The sequence below is a fragment of the Microcaecilia unicolor genome, chromosome 6, assembly GCF_901765095.1.
Source record: "Microcaecilia unicolor chromosome 6, aMicUni1.1, whole genome shotgun sequence".
NCBI classification, from domain to species: Eukaryota; Metazoa; Chordata; class Amphibia; order Gymnophiona; family Siphonopidae; genus Microcaecilia; species Microcaecilia unicolor.
In genome coordinates this window covers 249,032,047-249,052,542 of record NC_044036.1, presented here as the reverse complement: position 1 = coordinate 249,052,542, position 20,496 = coordinate 249,032,047, and the positions used below count along the sequence as shown (strand labels likewise).

The 20,496-nt window shown below is 44.1% G+C and overlaps 1 protein-coding gene across 11 annotated transcripts in view; it reads right to left on the bottom strand.

The window, feature by feature from the left end:
- The window catches only part of EHMT1 (euchromatic histone lysine methyltransferase 1), a 698,071-nt gene that overhangs the window by 448,042 nt on the left and 229,533 nt on the right, over nt 1–20,496 (bottom strand). For all 11 annotated transcript variants that reach the window (XM_030207091.1, XM_030207089.1, XM_030207095.1 and 8 more), the window contains one exon: nt 9,771–10,327. In XM_030207091.1, the coding sequence (XP_030062951.1) occupies nt 9,771–10,327 (557 nt within the window). The remainder of the gene's footprint in view (nt 1–9,770; nt 10,328–20,496) is intronic.

Here is a 20,496-nt window from a genome sequence, read left to right as displayed (position 1 = left end):
TCTAGTGGAATGCGCCTTAAAGGCATCAGGCGGAGGCCGGCCGGCAAGCAAATAAGCTGAAAAGATAAATTCTTTAAGCCAGCGGGCAATAGTGGCTTTAGACGCTGGAGACCCTCTGCGAGGACCTGATAGCAAAACAAACAGATGATCAGAGGTCCTGAAAGAGTTAGTAACTCACAGATACTGCAGCAGAGTCCTGCGCATGTCCAACAGGTACAATTGCCCAAAAGATTCTGGAAACTCCTCCTCGACAAAGGAGGGCAAGAAAATAGGTTGGTTTAGGTGAAACGCTGAAACCACCTTAGGCAAGAAGGAAGGCACGGTCCGAACCGTGACCACGGACTCTGAAAACTGCAGAAAAGGGTCTCTACAGGGCAGCGCCTGGAGCTCTGACACCCATCTCGCCGAAGTAATGGCCACTAACAAGACGGCCTTCAGTGTCAAATCTTTCTCTGAAGCACGCCGAAGCGGTTCAAAGGGAGCACCCTGAAGGGCCTTCAGCACTAGCCCCAGGTTCCAAGCTGGATAAGGTGCACGCACGGGAGGACAGAGCCGAAGCACCCCTCTAAGAAACCGTGCCACATCCAGATGAGCAGCTAAAGACACGCCTTCAACCTTGCCACACAGGGAGGCCAACGCTGCCACTTGCACCCGCAGGGAATTATAGGCCAAGCCTTTTTGTACACCATCCTGCAAAATGTCCAGAATCGGCGAGACAGGAGCCCGCAGGGGTGTGATCTCTCTGGAAGCACACCAGACTTCAAACTGGCGCCAAATCCTGGCATAAGCCACGGAAGTGGAACGCTTGCGGGCTTGCAGGAGAGTGGTAATTACTTTATTGGAATAGCCTCTGCCTCTCAATTGCGCCCTCTCAATCGACAGGCCATAAGACCAAATCGGCCGGCGTCCTCCATGGTCACCGGACCCTGTGACAACAGGTTGGGAACCAGAGGTAACTGAAGAGGATCCTCAACGAGCATCTGTCGGAGGTCCGCATACCAAGGCCTCCTGGGCCAATCCGGGGCGACGAGAACCACTTCTCCTGGATGCAGCCGAATCCGCAGGAGCACTCGCCCTATCAAGGGCCAAGGAGGCAACACATACAGTAGGCCCGGAGGCCAGGGTTGAGCCAAGGCATCCAACCCCGCCGGGCGAGGATCTCTCTGTCTGCTGAAGAAGCACGGGACTTTGGCATTGGTGCTTGTCGCCATAAGATCCATCACAGGCTTGCCCCATTTGGCACATATCTGCAGAAACCCTTCGTCTGCAAGTTCCCTCTCCGCTGGATCGATCTGATGCCTGCTTAGATAATCGGCCTGCACGTTGCTCTGACCTGCAATATGAGCTGCTGACAGAAACTGTAGATGCAGCTCGGCCCAGTGGCAAATTTGTTCGACCTGTGCGGCTAGAGCTCTGCACTGAGTGCCGCCTTGTCGATTTATGTAGGCCATTGCTGTCGTGTTGTCCGACATCACTCTGACAGCCAATCCTTCCAGGGTCACTTGAAAGGCCAGAAGCTCCTGAAACACCGCTTTCAACTCGAGGCAGTTGATGGACCACTCCGACTCCTCGGGTGTCCATAGACCCTAGGCATGCTTCCCCTTGCAATGTGCGCTCCAGCCTTTCAGACTGGCATCTGTCACCACTAGGCACCACTCGGGGAGCGCCAGCGGCATTCCTCGCCGCAGCATGCTGTCTGAGAGCCACCACTCCATGCTGAGTCGGGCCGCAGGGAGCCAAGTAAGTCTGCATTGGTAATCCTGAGATACTTGAGACCATCTTTGGAGTAGAGCATACTGTATTTATTTATTTATTTACATTTGTATCCCACATTTTCCCACCTATTTGCGGGCTCAGTGTGGCTTACAATACATTGTGAATGATGGAAATACAATTTGTTGCAGTACGATTATGGGTTACATTGTGAAGAGTTATGGGAAGACAAAGTAGAGTCAGGATATCATTTGGGAATAGAACAATGGAATATAACAGTGGGGAATTGATAGGGCGATAAAACAATAGCAAGGGAACATAAAGGTCTAACAATTTTATCTGTGGGTAGAGTTTTAGGTGTGGTGAAAATACGAGGGAAGAGAATTCAGAAGAGAGTGTATTGATGCGTATCTATTAGTATGTATGGACTTCATGTGTTTTGATCCTTGCAGTAAATTTTCTCGAAGAGATAAGTCTTCAGTAGTTTGCGGAAGTCGGTTAGTTCATAGATCATTTTCAGGTTGCGTGGTAGTGTATTCCAGAATTGCGTGCTCATGTAAGCGAAGGTTGATCCGTGCAGTACTTTGTATTTTATGCCTTTGCACTTAGGGAAATGGAGATTGAGGAAGGTTCGGAATGATCTTTTAGCGTTTCTGGGTGGCAGGTCTATTAAATCAGACATGTATGCAGGGGCTTCACCGTGGATTATTTTGTGGACTAAGGTGCATACTTTAAAAGTGATACGTTCCTTGAGTGGGAGCCAGTGTAGTTTCTCCCGAAAAGGGTTTTGCACTTTCGTATTTTGGTTTTCCGAAGATGAGTCTGGCTGCTGTATTCTGGCCTGTTTGAAGTTTCCTCAGTATTTGTTCTCTGCAGCCTGCGTATAGTGAGTTGCAGTAATCCAGGTGACTGAGTACGAGTGATTGCACTAGGTTGCGGAAGACAGATCTTGGAAAGAATGGTCTTATTCTTTTCAGTTTCCACATGGAGTAGAGGTCTCAGGTGCGCTCTCGCCCAGGGCACCAGTTCCATGGTGGCCGTCATCGATCCAAGCTCGCGGGCGGGGCATCCTCAGGAGCAGACGGACCTGATTCTGAAGCTTGCACCGCTTTTGCTCAGGTAGGTACACATACCCCGAGGCTGTGTCGAACCTGGCGCCCAAATATTCTAGAGACTGCGAGGGGGTCAGGTGACTTTTGGCCAAACTGACGACCCAGTCCAGAGATTGAAGTACTGAGACCACTCTGGCTGTTACATGCTGAATCTCTGCAGCAGAGTTTGCTCGAATGAGCCAGTCATCCAGGTACGGGTGAACCCGAATACCCTCTCGCCTTAGAAAGGCAGCTACTACCACCATAACCTTCCAAAAGGTGCGGGGAGCTGTGGCGAGGCCAAAAGGCAAGGCCCGGAACTGGAAATGCTTTCCCATCACCGCAAACCTCAGAAACTTCTGGTGCGGGGGCCAAATTGGAATGTGCAAGTAAGCTTCTTTCAGGTCCAGAGACGTGAGAAACTCTCCTGGCTGTACCGCCGCAATGACGGAGCGCAGGGTTTCCATGTGAAAATGCCGCATTCTCAGGGACTTAATTCTTTTAAGTCCAGAATAGGGCGAAAAGACCCTCCTTTTCATGGCACCACAAAGTAGACGGAGTAGCGGTCGCAGCCTTGTTCGGCGGGAGGTACCGGGGACACAGCCCCTATCTGAATCAGACCTTGTAAAGTCTCCTCTACCGCCACCCGTTTGGCGGCAGAACCGCATTGGGACTCCACAAACATGTCTCTTACAGGGGCGTCGAATTCTATTCTGTAACCGTCTCTGATCAGGTCCAAGACCCACTGATCTGAGGAAATGTTGGCCCACTCCTCGGCAAAGAGGGAAAGACGTCCTCCGATGACAGGACTCGAGGAGAGGGCCGGCGCACCATCATTGAGAGGGTCGCCCCTGAACTCCAGGCCTTGAGCCAGTGGCTGTGGAACGTTTGTCTGAGCGAAAGGAGTTCCTCTGCTGAAAACGGGCACGTGAAGTGAACCCAGCAGAACGCCCCGGGCGGTACCTTCGAGCTTCACGGAAGCAAGGTCTGTAAGAGGAGTGGACCGCCAGACCCTTAGAGGAAGGCCGAGGCCTATCTTTGGGCAAGCGCTGGGGTTTAGCCTCACCTAGGCCCTTCACAATTTTCTCCAACTCCTCACCAAACAGGAGAAGGCCTTGAAAGGGCAACTTCACCAACCTTTGCTTAGAGGCCATGTCCGCCGCCCAATGCTGTAGCCAAAGAAGACGGCGAGCCGCCACTTCTACTGCCATGTGTTTAGCCGAAGCTCTGACAATATCATAAAGGGCAAGAAAGGACAAGGCCGACTCCATCTGCGGAGCCACATCTGAAAAGGGCTCCGCTCCATCACCGGGCTGTTCCACTGCCTGTTGCAACCAAGCCAGGCAGGCTCTAGCAGCATAACAACTGCATGCAGACGCCCGAATAGTGAGACCTGCAATTTCAAATGACCGTTTAAGTGCTGATTCCAGACTACGGTCTTGAATATCCTTCAGGGCCACACCTCCTTCAACAGGGAGGGTAGTTCTCTTTGTCACAGCTGTGACTAGGGCATCCACTTTAGGCATAGCAAAGCGAGCCATATGCTCCTCACTCAGAGGTTATAATTGCCCCATAGCCCTGGAAACTTTCAAAGGTCCCTCGGGGTCAGCCCATTGAGCCGAAATAAGCTCTTGGATGGAGTCATGCAAAGGAAAGGCTCGAGCAGGCTTTTTGGTACTAGCCATCCTAGGATTCACAGAGGAGGCTGTGCCACTGGCAGGGTCCTCAATAGAGAGAGCCTGCAGGGCATCAGAAATAAGTGCTGGCAGCTCATCACGGTGGAAAATCCTCACCGCGGAGGGATCGTCCAGATCCTGAGTCACTTCTGCACCAGACTCTGGCTCCTCAGACGATGAAGGCCTGCCAGAGTCCACCGAATCCTCACAGCCCGACCACGGGGGGGGGGGGGGGGGGGGGGGGGGGGGGAATGGAGGTGCAGCACTCTCTGAAGGGGAATGAGCCCTTCTGCGCTTCATATTCTGCCAATTATCAGGGAATAACGCCTCAGAGGGCATACCCAGGCTAGAATCCACCGGGGGGGGGGGGGGGGGGCGCATTAGAAGAGGCCCATGCCGGGCTTTGTGGGAGAGCTCTTTTAAGCATGTATGCTTTATGCATTAATAAGACAAAATCAGGAGAGAAAAACTCACCCTGGGCACCCGGATCTCTGCCGGGGCTAGTAGCTCCCATATCAGCCTCACTCCGAGGCCTCCCCCCGGGCTCAGGACTCTCCGCCTCAGCGGAGGTCGCGCCATGTGGTAAATTCAAAATGGCACCCACTGCCAGCTCAGAGCGCGAAGAATCGTCGCTCGCCATGCTCGGGCCGGCTCTAACATCTGTACAGCACAATTTACAGAGCCCCGCTGCTGATCTGCGCTTGCCACACTTGGAACAGCGCTTTACTGTCTCCGCAGCCATCGCTGAAAACGGCGGTAAAATTCAAAATGCCGATTCGCGCCAAAATCGCCCCGATCGCGGGCCCACCCCGGAGGAGTCAGAAAACACTCTTACCTCACTGGACCGAGTATCACAGCTCCGGTCCCATAGAAAAAGGCAAGTACATAAGTACATAAGTAGTGCCATACTGGGAAAGACCAAAGGTCCATCTAGCCCAGCATCCTGTCACCGACAGTGGCCAATCCAGGTCAAGGGCACCTGGCACGCTCCCCAAACGTAAAAACATTCCAGACAAGTTATACCTAAAAATGAGGAATTTTTCCAGTCCATTTAATAGCGGTCTATGGACTTGTCCTTTAGGAATCTATCTAACCCCTTTTTAAACTCCGTCAAGCTAACCGCCCGTACCACGTTCTCCGGCAATGAATTCCAGAGTCTAATTACACGTTGGGTGAAGAAAAATTTTCTCCGATTCGTTTTAAATTTACCACACTGTAGCTTCAACTCATGCCCTCTAGTCCTAGTATTTTTGGATAGCGTGAACAGTCGCTTCACATCCACCCGATCCATTCCACTCATTATTTTATACACTTCTATCATATCTCCCCTCAGCCGTCTCTTCTCCAAGCTGAAAAGCCCTAGCCTTCTCAGCCTCTCTTCATAGGAAAGTCGTCCCATCCCCACTATCATTTTCGTCGCCCTTCGCTGTACCTTTTCCAATTCTACTATATCTTTTTTGAGATACGGAGACCAGTACTGAACACAATACTCCAGGTGCGGTCGCACCATGGAGCGATACAACGGCATTATAACATCCGCACACCTGGACTCCATACCCTTCTTAATAACACCCAACATTCTATTCGCTTTCCTAGCCGCAGCAGCACACTGAGCAGAAGGTTTCAGCGTATCATCGACGACGACACCCAGATCCCTTTCTTGATCCGTAACTCCTAACGCGGAACCTTGCAAGACGTAGCTATAATTCGGGTTCCTCTTACCCACATGCATCACTTTGCACTTGTCAACATTGAACTTCATCTGCCACTTGCACGCCCATTCTCCCAGTCTCGCAAGGTCCTCCTGTAATCGTTCACATTCCTCCTGCGACTTGACGACCCTGAATAATTTTGTGTCATCGGCGAATTTAATTACCTCACTAGTTATTCCCATCTCTAGGTCATTTATAAATACATTAAAAAGCAACGGACCCAGCACAGACCCCTGCGGGACCCCACTAACTACCCTCCTCCACTGAGAATACTGGCCACGCAATCCTACTCTCTGCTTCCTATCTTTCAACCAGTTCTTAATCCATAATAATACCCTACCTCCGATTCCATGACTCTGCAATTTCTTCAGGAGTCTTTCGTGCGGCACTTTGTCAAACGCCTTCTGAAAATCCAGATATACAATATCAACCGGCTCCCCATTGTCCACATGTTTGCTTACCCCCTCAAAAAAATGCATTAGATTGGTGAGGCAAGACTTCCCTTCACTAAATCCGTGCTGACTTTGTCTCATCAGTCCATGTTTTTGTATATGCTCTGCAATTTTATTCTTAATAATAGCCTCCACCATCTTGCCCGGCACCGACGTCAGACTCACTGTTCCAGCGTCTAAGCGCTTTTTTTTTTTTTTTTTTTATTAAACGCTGTGAGGAAAGCAGAGGTAAATAGAACTCTGGAGGCTCAGGTGAGTGGGAAAGACAGGGAAAGGGCGAACCTATGTGCCTGCATCCACTGTTGGTGGGGAAGGACAGGGAAAGCTAAGCAATGCGTCCACATCCACGGAGGTATGGGTAAGGCACGGAAAGGGTGAACCTATGTGCCTTTAAAGTGAAGCTGCTATAGCCTCCAACACCCCTGCTAACAACTGGCAAAAGCACAGGAGCAACCTCCAGGCAGATTTTAGATGGAGCTCGGAGAAGCTGCAGCCACTCTGCTAGGGGAGATAGAGAATACTGAAGAGAGGCAGTGGAGCAAGCTGGTATGAGGCACTGAAAAAAGTGTGCTCTCTATCTCCCTCTGCTGGTTGATGGACACAACCCATCTGTAATGGCTCCATCTTCTATTGTGGATTAAAAACTGGTTAAAAGATAGAAAACAGAAAGTAGGGTTAAACGGTCAGTATTCTCAATGGAGAAGGGTGGTTAGTGGGGTTCCTCAGGGGTCTGTTCTGGGGCTGCTGCTTTTTAACATATTTATAAATGACCTAGAGATGGGAGTAACTAGTGAGGTAATTAAATTTGTGAACAACACAAAGTTATTCAAAGTCATTAAATCGCGGGAGGATTGTGAAAAATTACAAGAGAACATTATGAGACTGGGCGTTTAAATGGCAGATGACGTTTAATGTGAGAAAGTGCAAGTGATGCATGTGGGAAAGAGGAACTCAAAATTATAGCTACGTCATGCAAGGTTCCACGTTAGGAGTCACGGACCAAGAAAGGGATCTAGGTGTCGTTGAAACCTTCTGCTCAGTGTGCTGCTGTTGCTAAGAAAGCAAATAGAATGTTAGGTATTATTAGAAAGGGAATGGAAAACAAAAATGAGGACATTATAATGCTTTTGTATTGCTCCATGGTGTGACCGCAACTCGAATACTGTATTCAATTCTGGTCACCGCATCTCAAAAAAGATATAGTGGAATTAGAAAAGGTGCAGAGAAGGGCGACAAAAATTATAAAGGAGATGGGACAACTTCCCTATGAGGAAAGGCTAAAGCGGCTAAGGCTCTTCAGCTTGGAGAAAAGATATGATAGAGATCTATAAAATAATGAGTGGGCTGGAAAGGTTAGCGTGAAGCGTTTGTTTATTCTTTCCAAAAATACTAGGACTAGAGGGAATTCGATGAAGCTATGAAGTAGTAAATTTAAAACAAATCGGATAAAATCTTTCTTCACTCATCATGTAATTAAACTCTGGAACTCAATGCCAGAGAATGCTGTAAAGACGGTTAGCTTAACAGGGTTTTAAAAAGGTTTGGATGGCTTCCTAAAGGAAAAGACAATTGACGATTATTAAAATGGACTTGGGGAAACTCCACTGCTTATTTCTGGGATAAGCAGCATAACATGTTTTGTACTTTTTGGGATCTTGCCAGGTATTTGTGACCTGGATTGGCCACTGTTGGAAACAGGATGCTGGGCTTGATGGATCTTTGGTCTATCCCAGTATGGCAATACTTATGTACTTATATATTTTTTTCTTATATATTTTTTATATATCTGAAAACCTCAACAGTGTAACCTGATGACAAAAACTTTCAATGCTGCAAGTATTACAACACCAACCTCCTCATCGGTTAACAGATGTTATTTTTATGCTTTTAAAATACCTAAAAAAATGTTTACTATGTGTTTTTCCCTCCAACGCAATCTTTTTTTCGAAGTCCCTCTTAGCTTTTCTTATCAGCGCTTTGCATTTGACTTGACATTCCTTATGCCGTTTCTTATTATTTTCCATCAGTTCCTTCTTCCATTTTCTGAAGGACTTTCTTTTAGCTCTAATAATTAACCCTCCATTGCCCCAGGTACAAATAAGTATCTGTATACAATATGTAAGCCGCATTTAGCCTGCCATGAGTGGGAAAGCGAGGGGTACAAATGTAACAAAAAATTTTAAAAAAATATATAGTAGGTTAACCAATTAGAAGATTGGTGTTGCAATTCTTGCAACACTGAAAGTTTTCGCCCTCAAGGTACAGCGCTGAGGTTTTCAGATATATAAAAAATATACAGGAAATAAGATGCTGTGGGACAGAATTTGTGACTGTGTATAGTACAGCCCCATTGAAACATTATTGGCCTGGATTATAGTGGTGATCCCATAGAATTAAGCCTGCCATTCTTTTGCCTAGATTTATGAGCCTAGTGTTGAAAATATCTGCTATTCCCCTAACCTCTTGTCTCTGCCCTAAATACGCCTCTGTTACCACACACTCAATGCATACAGCAAGAATAAGTCAAACATAGGTCAAATATATGCAACATACAATTACATCAGAGTTAAGAGTTTAGGAAAATTTTGAATAAAAATGTATTTGCTCAGCCCTAGTGAATTTTAGGCCAATTTATGAGCATAACTCTCAAGGTTTGGAGCATAAATCCTTTGAATATTGAGTCCTACACTAATATCTCAGGTAGACTATTATTATAATTATACAGAATGACATTACAGCATGTTTTTCTGTAATAATTATGTGTGTTCCTTGAAAACCATGTCAGTAATATGTCACACTTTCTTTTCAGGAAACCTGAATGATTCTGAATTTGCTTTCAAATTTTTAATGAGAAAGCCCATATAATAAATTTTAAATGGAAGGTTTGCATTGAAAATAATGGCCAGCTGGTTCATGTATGTCCTATTGATGATGGTTTAAACATTTGGTTTAAACATTCTTATCACCTCAACTATGAATACCAGGGCATTTAACCTTCTGCAATTCTGACAGCTATTGGATGCCTTTCTTCTAGGTTTATTGTTTAAGCAACACATGATTTACTTTGGTTCCCTATCAAATGAGCCTGGATGCTATAACCAATAGTGTGCTAGGTTTGTACATTACCAGATTTGTGCTAGGCTTGGGCATGGTCTTCCGGGCTCTGTGGACCTTCACCTCAGAAGTGACAACCCCTGATTTCTTTACATCCGCATCACTACTTCCTTCCCCAAGCTTGGCAGACAGTGCTGCTTGTGTTGGGGGAAATGCGTTTGGAACTCTTGCTTTACTTGCTGCCGCAGGAACAGTTTTTGTAGCGTGACCACAAAGAGAAGCATTTGGTGTGCTGGTAGTCCTTAGGGGCTGCTCTGGGGCAGTTTGCTTATTTAAAATATAACCATTGCTCCCTGTTACAGAAGTCTGTGTGTGATCATTCAATTTCATATGATTCTGCTTTCCACCTTCACTGATTCTTTCCGATATCCCATTCTCATTTATCCTATTCAGTTTACTACTGGAGTCCTGCTGAATTGCTTTCATACTGTCCTGAGGGTTCTTGGTTGGGTTCAGATGGCTCTTGGCTTCACTTCTTTCAAAAGAGCCGTTGGTTTCTCCATCAGCAGTCATTTTTGGTTCCCCAACTAGCTTCTCTAAACTTCCATCTGCAGCCATGGCATCACTCACTGTAAAAGTATATTAAAAAACAAATGATTATTATTTTGTTAAAGACCATAGTTCAAAACCAAAATACCTCACGTGCAAAATATAATAAAAAAAAACAGACAGGCATGGCAATCAGATAAGAGAAAACTTTGAAGAAGCACATTAAAATCACAGATTGAGATGTATGAATTATAAGCCCTCAAACCTGCGTTCCAGGATTCAGGTTTGATTCCTAGAACCAATTCAAATTCCCAGGGGTATGATCACAATCCAAAAAGAAGAGACTCCAGAATTTGATAGACTACCACCACATACTGACCAGCTCAACGTATTGAGATTAAAAGTGGGAGAAGTGACAGTCTATGTCCTTGAGCTGGAAGAAGAACATAGCAATAACCTGGTAAAGAAGGGATGGGTAGGAAACTAATATGAAGAAACAGGCTGACACACACAAAAAAAAAAAGAAACATAGGGCTTCTTTTACAAAGCCGCTCTACCAATTCTTGATACGGCAAATGAGAGAAAGCCCATTTAGTTCCTATGGAGTTCCGCTCATTTGCAGCGCAGGAATCACTAACATAGCTTTGTAAAAGAAGCCCATAGTGTCTAAGCTTCCCATATGCCAATGTAAATAACAAGCAAAGCAAGTTCTGACTATGCTGGAAATCCAGTATTCAAAGTATGCTAAACAATCCAAAAAATATAAAATAAATTAGTAAATATTCTCCCACCACCTCCAAAATCATTGACCAATCAGACCAAAAAAACATAAATTTTTTTTCTGAACTCCAAATGCATATGCACTCTACATATACCATGGTTCAACGATGATCTGAAAAAGCTAGAAACACACTCCAGGAAACTCGAACGAGCATGGAAAAAAACAAATGATGAACAGACACTCAACACATGGAAGCACACACAAAGAAAATACAAATACGTAATAAAACAGGTCAAAAGGTCATACTATAAAACTAAAATAGGAACAGACTACAAAGACACAAAGAAACTATACCAACTCGTGAACAAATTACTAGACACCACCTTGGTCACTACAACTAATACAGACATCCCATCTGCAGACAAACTTGCTAAATACTTCAGAGAAAAAACTGCAAATCTATGCAACACATTACCACACAACACCACCAATATCGAAAACTTCCTCAACAGTTTGGACCCTACCCTGTGAAAATACCCAGCCAACCGAACCTGGTCAAACTTCGCTCCCCTCACCGTCGAAACAGTTACCCAGGCGATTAGTAGGTTCTCCAACACTCACTGTAAACTGGATACCTGTTCCAGCTATCTAATAAAATCCGCCCCTGACCGCTACATAGCTGACCTCACATCCAACCTAAACTACATGCTTCAGCAAGGTCTCTTCCCTATGGAAAATGGCAATATCCTACTCACCCCAATACCAAAAGATACCAAGAAAAAAAACAAACAAAATCACTAACTACCGCCCAGTAGCATCTATCCCACTGGTAGTCAAACTGATGGAAAGCATGGTAACCAAACAACTTACTGATTACATAAACAAATTCACAATATTACATGAATCACAATCAGGATTTTGCCCCCTCCACAGCACTGAAACAGTACTAATAACACTCCTAGCTAAATTCAAGCAAGAAATAGCAACAGGTAAAAACATACTCCTCCTCCAATTCGACATGTCTAGTGCATTCGACATGGTAAACCATAATATACTACTAAGACTACTAGATTACTTCGGGATTGGTGGAAATATACTCAGTTGGATCAAGGGTTTCCTAACCACTAGAACATATCAAGTGAAATCAAATTCAAACATTTCATCACAATGGAGAGCAGACTGTGGAGTGCCTCAGGGATCACCACTATCGCCGATCCTCTTCAACCTAATGATGCACCCACTAGCCAAGTTCTTATCCAACCAAGGTCTAAACCCTTTCATTTATGCAGACGATGTCACTATATATATTCCTTACAAACATGAGCTAACAGAAATCACCAACAAAATCAAGCTCAGCTTGAATATCATGAACTCATGGGCAAATGCATTTCAACTAAAACTCAACACAGAAAACACAAACTGTCTCATCCTCTCATTCCAATACAACGCAGACAACCTCACAAGTATAGATACCCCAGATTACACCCTCCCCATCTCAGACAGCCTGAAAATCCTCGGCGTCACGATGGATCGTAACCTTAAACTAGAGAGCCAAGTAAAATCCACGACAAAGAAAATGTTCCACTCCAATGTGGAAACTCAAATGTGTGAAACCATTCTTCCCAAGGGAAACATTTCACAACTCGATACAATCAATGGTACTAAACCATGCAGACTACTGCAATGGAATCTATGCGGGATGCAAAGAACAAATCTTAAAGAAACTTCAGACCACTCAAAACACGGCAGCCAGGCTTATATTTGGAAAAACACAATTTGAAAGTGCAAAACCCCTACACGGAAAACATCACTGGCTCCCAATCAAAGAACGTATTGCTTTCAAAATCTGTACCCTGGTTCACAAAATTATCTACGGCGAAGCTCCGGGATACATGACAGATCTTATAGACCTACCAACCAGAAACACGTCCAGCTCAACACGAACATATCTCAATCTCCACTATCCAAGTTGCAAAGGACTTAAATACAAATCAACTTATACATCCAGTTTCTCCTATTTAAGCACACAACTGTGGAATGCATTACCAAAAGCCGTGAAAACAGCGTATGACCACCTAAACTTCCGGAAAGCACTAAAAACTAACCTGTTTAAAATGGCATATCCTACCGACCCAACTTAAATACCTGAACTCTGCAACACAATGGAACCAAAGCACGTAATAGCATAACATAACTCTTCCGCTCTACGATTCCCAATGTGTCTGTTCCACATGAACCTTATTTTACCACAACATCACTTTGTATTTGTTCATACCGAAGTCGGCGAACGCCTCTCCAGTACTATGTAAGCCACTTTGAGCCTGCAAATAGGTAGGAAAATGTGAGATACAAACGTAACAAATAAATAAAATAAATAAATTATATGTAAGAACAATCAATTTAGGTATCTTCAAATAAACCTAATAGTATTACTCAAGGCTACAGTGTGTGAAAACTGAGGACTCCATTGCCTGTAGCCGCTGTGGTGCCAGACTTAATAAAGATTTTCTCCTATTTAAGTTTATATCCCTTCCAACTGTCCTCCCTCTCCTCCTTGTAACTTTGTATTGCTAGACTGCACACTGCTTTCATGATCATGCTGAAAAGAAGTTTAGGAAATTGTCTAAACTCAAACTATGTAAAAAATGCTTAGCAGATAGGGGGCCCTATATAAGGAACAAAGAAATATTAGCTTAATACCTGCCTATGAGTCCAATGAAATAAAGTTGAATTGTTAAACCACTAGTTATAATCTGCAAGTTACATCCTTAAAGATGGGGCAACAAAAGAGAGCACAGTTTCTCTGCCTCATCTCATTTTTGATAAAAGATTTTCAATAATGAATTAAAGACAGGCAGTGGGTATCATTATCTTATAACAAGAATACAGGACCCTTCCCATTCAGGAAGATTCTGTAGCAGCAAGGCAAGTCTCAGTGAAATTTTACCCTCTTGTAAACTAATTAGCTTGATTTGGTTACATACTATTTATAACATTTTACAGAGCAGAAAAGTCAAGCTCAGGACTTCATGAGCCAAAGCATCTTCTCAAACTGAGTAATGATGCTTAAAAAGTTGCATCATCTAGTGATGTGTGAAAGAGTGTGGGTGTGGGGAAAGCCTTCTGAATGTCTCTTGAGTCCATCATACTGCCAGGTGTTCTACCCACACACAAAGTCAGAAACTTCAGTATTTTAATAGTAACACAGTAAACAGAAGAAAAGGATCAATCAGTCCATTCAGTCTACTCAGTAGTCCTTGGTCACTGCAGAAAATGTAACCCATTAGAAGTTTGAGCTCTTACAAGATACCCCTGCTTTGCCAGTTAGCTTTTGTTTGCTTTCTCATAATTTCTCCATGATCTTAAATCAATTAGGGATGGTATCTTGTGTTGCTATCTAATACCAAGATCTCCATTGCAAACTCCCCCCTTCCCCACCATTCCTTCCTACCAAGCTCCATAATAATCTAACCTAGTGAACAGCCATTCCCAACCCAGTCCTTGGGCCACACCTAGTAGTCCCATCGGGTTTTCAGGATATCCACAATGAATATGCATGAAATAGATTTGTATGTACTGCTTCAGCTGCATGAAAATCTAACTGAGAAATATTCATTGTGAATTTCATGAAAATCCGATGGGCCTAGGTGTGCCCCAAGGACTGGATTGGGAACGGCTGCTATAGAACTACAAATCTAGATAACCTACATTTTTACACCTATATGCCCTTACTAGACGGTACATGGCCATCATTAGCCTGCTGACATCAACATTCTTGTTTCATAGAAAGTTCTAGTCTGCTACTATCAATATGGCTACACCAAGGAATTCTACACTTTGCTACTTTTCTCCACCCTTTGCTTTGCTCTTCTCAATACCCCACCCCGAAGGGTACACCTGTCAACCCTATTCTCTGTATTATTTTGGACAGTGACAGAATAGAAGTATGCCAACCCCCACCCCCATCGCCAAAGCCACAGACCTTTTTTTTCAATTCCATTACTATGTTTATTTTCATTATCTCTGCTGAGAGTCCATTATATGTATCCATTATCCATTTGGAAAAAAAACAGAATCAGGACCAGCATAAGAAATTTTATCATCCAGCAGATTATTCATATTAAGTGAGTCCTCTTCAGAAACAGGCCAATGCAATACACTTCTAGGTGTTAAAATCATGACTCATATTTACCGTTACAGCATTCCTAAATCAGAAATTTTGAAAGCAGGCAGTTAAAGTGAGTATCACTATTTAAATTACCAGAAAAAAAAGAATGCAAAAGCAATGAAAGATAGTTTAAGGTACGCATCTTGACCATATACAAAACTAAAAAAAATGAGGAAATAAGCCAGACTTCACCAACACACTGTACCACGCATACTCATTATGCTTAAGCCACCATCCAAATGGAAGCAGCATGGAAGAGGAAGTAAATTTTATAACAGATCACCTAGGTTGAGAGGATAAAAAGGCACTTATTTTATAAACACACAGAGGGGCTCATTTTCAACGCAATTAGACATGCAAATTACCATAGTAACCTATGATGTTTTGTGTATCTAGGTGCTTTGAAAATGAGCCCCATAGTTTATTTTAAACTTTTTATAACACACATATCAACCAAAATGTAAAACAAAGCAGTGCCCTTGGCCTGGATTGGCCGCTGTCGTGGACAGGATGCTGGGCTCGATGGACCCTTGATCTTTTCCAAGTGTGGCATTACTTATATACTTATGCAGTTTCTAATTAAAACACTTCCAAGCTGCACTCTCATCTAGTTTATTTATAGTTTCAGGTTAATCTGCGTTAAGTCCTCACTGTTGTGAGGCCCCGTTGACCAATGTTTGTTGGTTTGTGAGACTAAGCAAGCCTGCTTGTCCTCAGAGAAAGGAAAGATACTTACCTATAGCAGGTATTCTCCGAAGACAGCAGGCTGATTATTCTCACAGTTGGGTCGGTGATCCGTGCCAGCACGAGAACCGGCATTTCAACTAGCAAAAAGTTTGCTAGAGCCTTCTGAGTGCGGATTGTGCATGTGCCGAGTGTCTTCCCGCCCATACTGCGGCCGCGCTCCTCAGTTCAGTGAAGAGTAAAAAGAAAGAGAAAGAGGAGACAACTCCAAGGGGAAGTGGGCAGGTTTGTGAGAATAATCAGCCTGCTGTCTTCGGAGAATACCTGCTACAGGTAAGTATCTTCACTTTCTATAAGGACAAGCAGATTGTATTATACATACAGTTGGGGTATCCCTAGCATCAAGGCTCACTCAAAACAACAAACATTGGTCAACTGGACCTCGGAATGGCAAGGACATAACTTAGACTGACCTGAAACTATATACAACTAGCTGAGAGTGCAGCCTGGAACAGAACAAAAAGGGCCTAGGGGGTGGAGTTGGATTCTAAACTCCAAACAGATTCTGCAGCACCAACTGCCCAAACCGACCGTTGCATTGGGTGTCCTGCTGAAGGCAGTTGCGTGATGTGAATGTGTGGATGAAGACTACGTTGCAGCTTTGCAAATCTCTTCAATGGAGGCTGACTTTAAGTGAGTCAACGATGCGGCCATGGCTCTGACATTATGAGCTGTGACATGGCACTCCCGAGTCAGCCCAGCTTGGGCATAAGCGAAGGAAACGCAATCTGCTAGCCAAAAGGAGATTGTGCATTTTCCGATGGCGACTCCCCTCCTGTTGGGATCTGAAGGGCTTCGTCCGCTTCATGTAAAAGGCCAATGCTCTCTTGCAGTCCAAGGTGTGTGCAAGCTGCTTTCGCCAGGGTAGGCATGATGACGGGGAAAAAATGTTGGCAAGACAATCGACTGGTTCAGATGGAACTCCCACACTACCTTCGGTAGGAACTAAGGGTGTGTGCGAAGGACTATTTATTTATTGCATTTGTATCCCACATTTTCCCACCTATTTGCGGGTTCAGTGTGGCTTACAATACATTTTGAATGATGAAAATACAATGTGCTACAGTACAATTATAGGTTACATTATGAGGAGTTGTGGGAAGACAAGTCAAGTCAAAACAACATTTAGAGCGTATAAACAGTGGAATGTTAAAATGGGGAAAAGATAGGGCGATATAACAATAGCACGAGAACCTTAGGGTGTAGCAATTTTATAAGTGGGTGGGGTATTAATTGTGGTGAAGATATGGGTAGGAGAATTCAGAAGAGAGTGTGTTGATGCATTTCTGTTAGTGTGTGTGGACTTCATGTGTTTTGATCCTTGCAGTAAATTTTCTCGAAGAGATAAGTCTTTAATCGTTTGCGGAAGTCCATTAGTTCGTAGATCGTTTTCAGGTTGCATGGTAGTGTATTCCAGAGTTGCGTGCTCATATAAGAGAAGGTTGACGCGTGCAGTACTTTGTATTTTATGCCTTTGCAGTTAGGGAAGTGGAGATTGAGGAAAGTTCGGGATGATCTTTTAGCGTTTCTGGGTGGCAGGTCTATTAAGTCCGACATGTATGCAGGGGCTTCACCGTGGATTATTTTGTGGACTAAGGTGCATACTTTAAAGGTGATACGTTCCTTGAGTGGGAGCCAGTGCAGTTTCTCACGTAAGGGTTTTGCACTTTCGTATTTTGGATTCCAAAGATGAGTCTAGCTGCTGTATTCTGGGCTGTTTGAAGTTTCCTCAGTATTTGTTCTTTGCAGCCTGCGTATAGTGAGTTACAGTAGTCTAGATCACTGAGTACGAGTGATTGCACTAGGTTGCGGAAGACGGATCTCGGAAAGAATGGTCTTATTCTTTTCAGTTTCCACATGGAGTAGAACATCTTTTTGGTTGTGTTGTTTGCGTGAGTCTCAAGTGTTAGGTGGCGGTCGATAGTGACTCCAAGGATTTTTAACGTTTCGGAGATTGGCAGTTGTGGTTTAGGTGTGCTGATAGCGGTAAATTTTTTCGTGTTGTATTGGGAGGTGAGTATGAGGCATTGAGCTTTTTCTGCATTCAGTTTCAGTCGGAATGCATCTGCCCAAGTATTCATGATGTGTAGACTTTGGTTGATTTCGTTGGAGATTTCGTTAATGTCTTGTTTGAAAGGAATATATATCGTTACATCATCTGCGTATATGTAAGGGTGAAGGTTATGATTTGATAATAGTTTTGCCAAGGGGATCATCATTAGGTTGAAGATAGTTGGTGAGAGGGGGGATCCCTGCGGTACTCCACATTCCGGTGTCCATGCAGCAGATGTTGTTGAATTTGATGTGACTTGGTATGAGTGCAAGGTTAGGAATCCCTTGAACCAGTTTAGGACGTTGCCTCCGATGCCAAAATATTCAAGTATGTGTAATAGAATTCCGTGGTCAACCATATCAAAGGCGCTTGACATGTCAAATTGTAGGAGGAGTATGTTGGTGCCTGTAGCAATCATTTGTTTGAATTTGTTCATAAGGGTGATTAGTACTGTTTCTGTGCTGTGATTTGACCGGAATCCTGATTGGGCATCATGCAGTATTGAGAACTTGTTGAGATAATTTGTGAGTTGTTTTGTTACCATCCCTTCGGTTATTTTGGTTATTAGTGGAATAGATGCTACTGGTCTGTAATTTGTTATTTCGCTTGCATTTTTTTTTTGTGTCTTTGGGTATTGGGGTGAGTAAAATTTTCCCTTTTTCCTTTGGGAAAAGTCCGTTTTGTAGCATGAAATTCACGTGGTTCGTTAGGTCTATTATGAATTGTTGAGGAGCTGCTTTCATGAGGTTGTTTGGGCAGATATCTAGTTTGCAATGGGATCTGGCGAATCTTTTGAGCATTTTAGAGATGAGGTCCTCTGACAGTGGGTTCGAATTCTGTCCAGATCCTGTCTGCTGGGTATATTCCATCTTCTGAGTCTAGACAGTTTAGGAGTGTGGCGTATTCAGTAGGGCTGGTGGGTATTTTGAGTCGTAATTGTATAATTTTTTTCCTTGAAGTATTTAGCAAGGTCGTCGACCCCTGGTGTATCTTTGCTATTGTTTGTAACTGGTGTGGTGTCTAGCAATTTGTTTACAAGGTAGATTTTGTGTGTGTCTTTAAAGTTTGGTCCAATTATTGTTTTGTAGTGTAGTCTTTTAGTCTGTTTTATGGTATATTTGTATTTCCTCCGAAGTGATTTCCAGGCATTTAGTGTGTGTTCATCTTTCTTTTTGTTCCATGCGCGTTCTAGCTTTCTGACTTGTGTTTTGAGTTTTTTCAGCTCTTCGGAGAACCATGAATTTGATTTTTTCCTGCATGATGTTCTGGTTTGGATTGGGGCAATTGTGTCCAATGTTGTTTTGCATATGTTGTCCCATTCTTGGAGGAATTGGATGGAGTCTGTATTTGTTGACCATTCATTTTGGTAGACCTGCTGCCAGAATGTTGTGGGGTCTATTTTTTTTTTTCCTCTCGTGGTGTATATTGATTGTTCCTGTTTGTTGATTGCGTTTATGTGCATTTTTCGCCAGTGGAGGGAGACATGTGCTTTATGGTGGTCTGTCCATAGTGCGGCTGTCCATCTTGTGTCTGTAAGTTGGATGGTTGAGTCCGAGTCGAATTTGTGTGTGATGATGTCTAGTGTGTGTCCCTTGGCGTGCGTTGCATTCTTGTGTGCCTGTTGAGGTGTCGTCTTCGAGGTGTAGGTTGATATCTCCTATTATGAGGATGTTTGATGCAGAGACACATGTATTCGAGATAAAGTCTATGAGTTGCGTTTGGGAGTCTTTCCATTTTCCTAGTGGTCTGTAGAATAGGATTGCACTGAGGTGTCCTTATAGGTTCGGATGATTGATTTTTGTTGAGACTACTCTGTTGTGATGAAATTTTGTATAAGATGCATCCACTACTAGGGCCTGAAGCTCACTGACCCTACGAGCTGAAGTAACAGCCACCGAGAAAATAACCTTCCAGTTCAAATACTTCAGATGGCAGGAATTCAGTGGCTCAAAAGGAGCTTTCATCAACTGGGTGAGAATGACGTTGAGATCCCATGACATTGATGAAGGTCTGACAGGGGGCTTTGACAAAAGCAAACCTCTCATGAAGCGAACAACTAAAGGATGTGAAGATAGGCTTACTTTCTACACGCTGATGATAAGCACTGATTGCACTAAGGTGAACCCTTACAGAGTTGGTCTTGAGACCAGACTGACAAGTGTAGAAGGTATTTAAGCAGGATCTGTGTAGGACAAGAAAAAGGATCTAGGGCCTTGCTGTCACACCAGTCGGCAAACCTCCTCCATTTAACAGAGTAACACCTCTTAGTGGAATCTTTCCTGGAAGCACGCAAGGCTTGGGAGACACCCTCTGAAAGACCCAAAGAAGCTGTGAAAGCCAGAGACTGGAGGCTGGAATGTAGAAGCGACCCCTCGTTCTGGGTGATGACGGTCAGAAAACACTCCAATCTCTCGGTTCTTCGGAGGACAATTCCAGGAGAAGAGGGAACCATATTTGACACGGCCAGTACAGTGCAATCAGAATCATGGTTCCACAGTCTTGCTTGAGTTTCAGCAAAATCTTCCCCACTAGAGGTATGGGAGGATACACATACAGAAAGCCT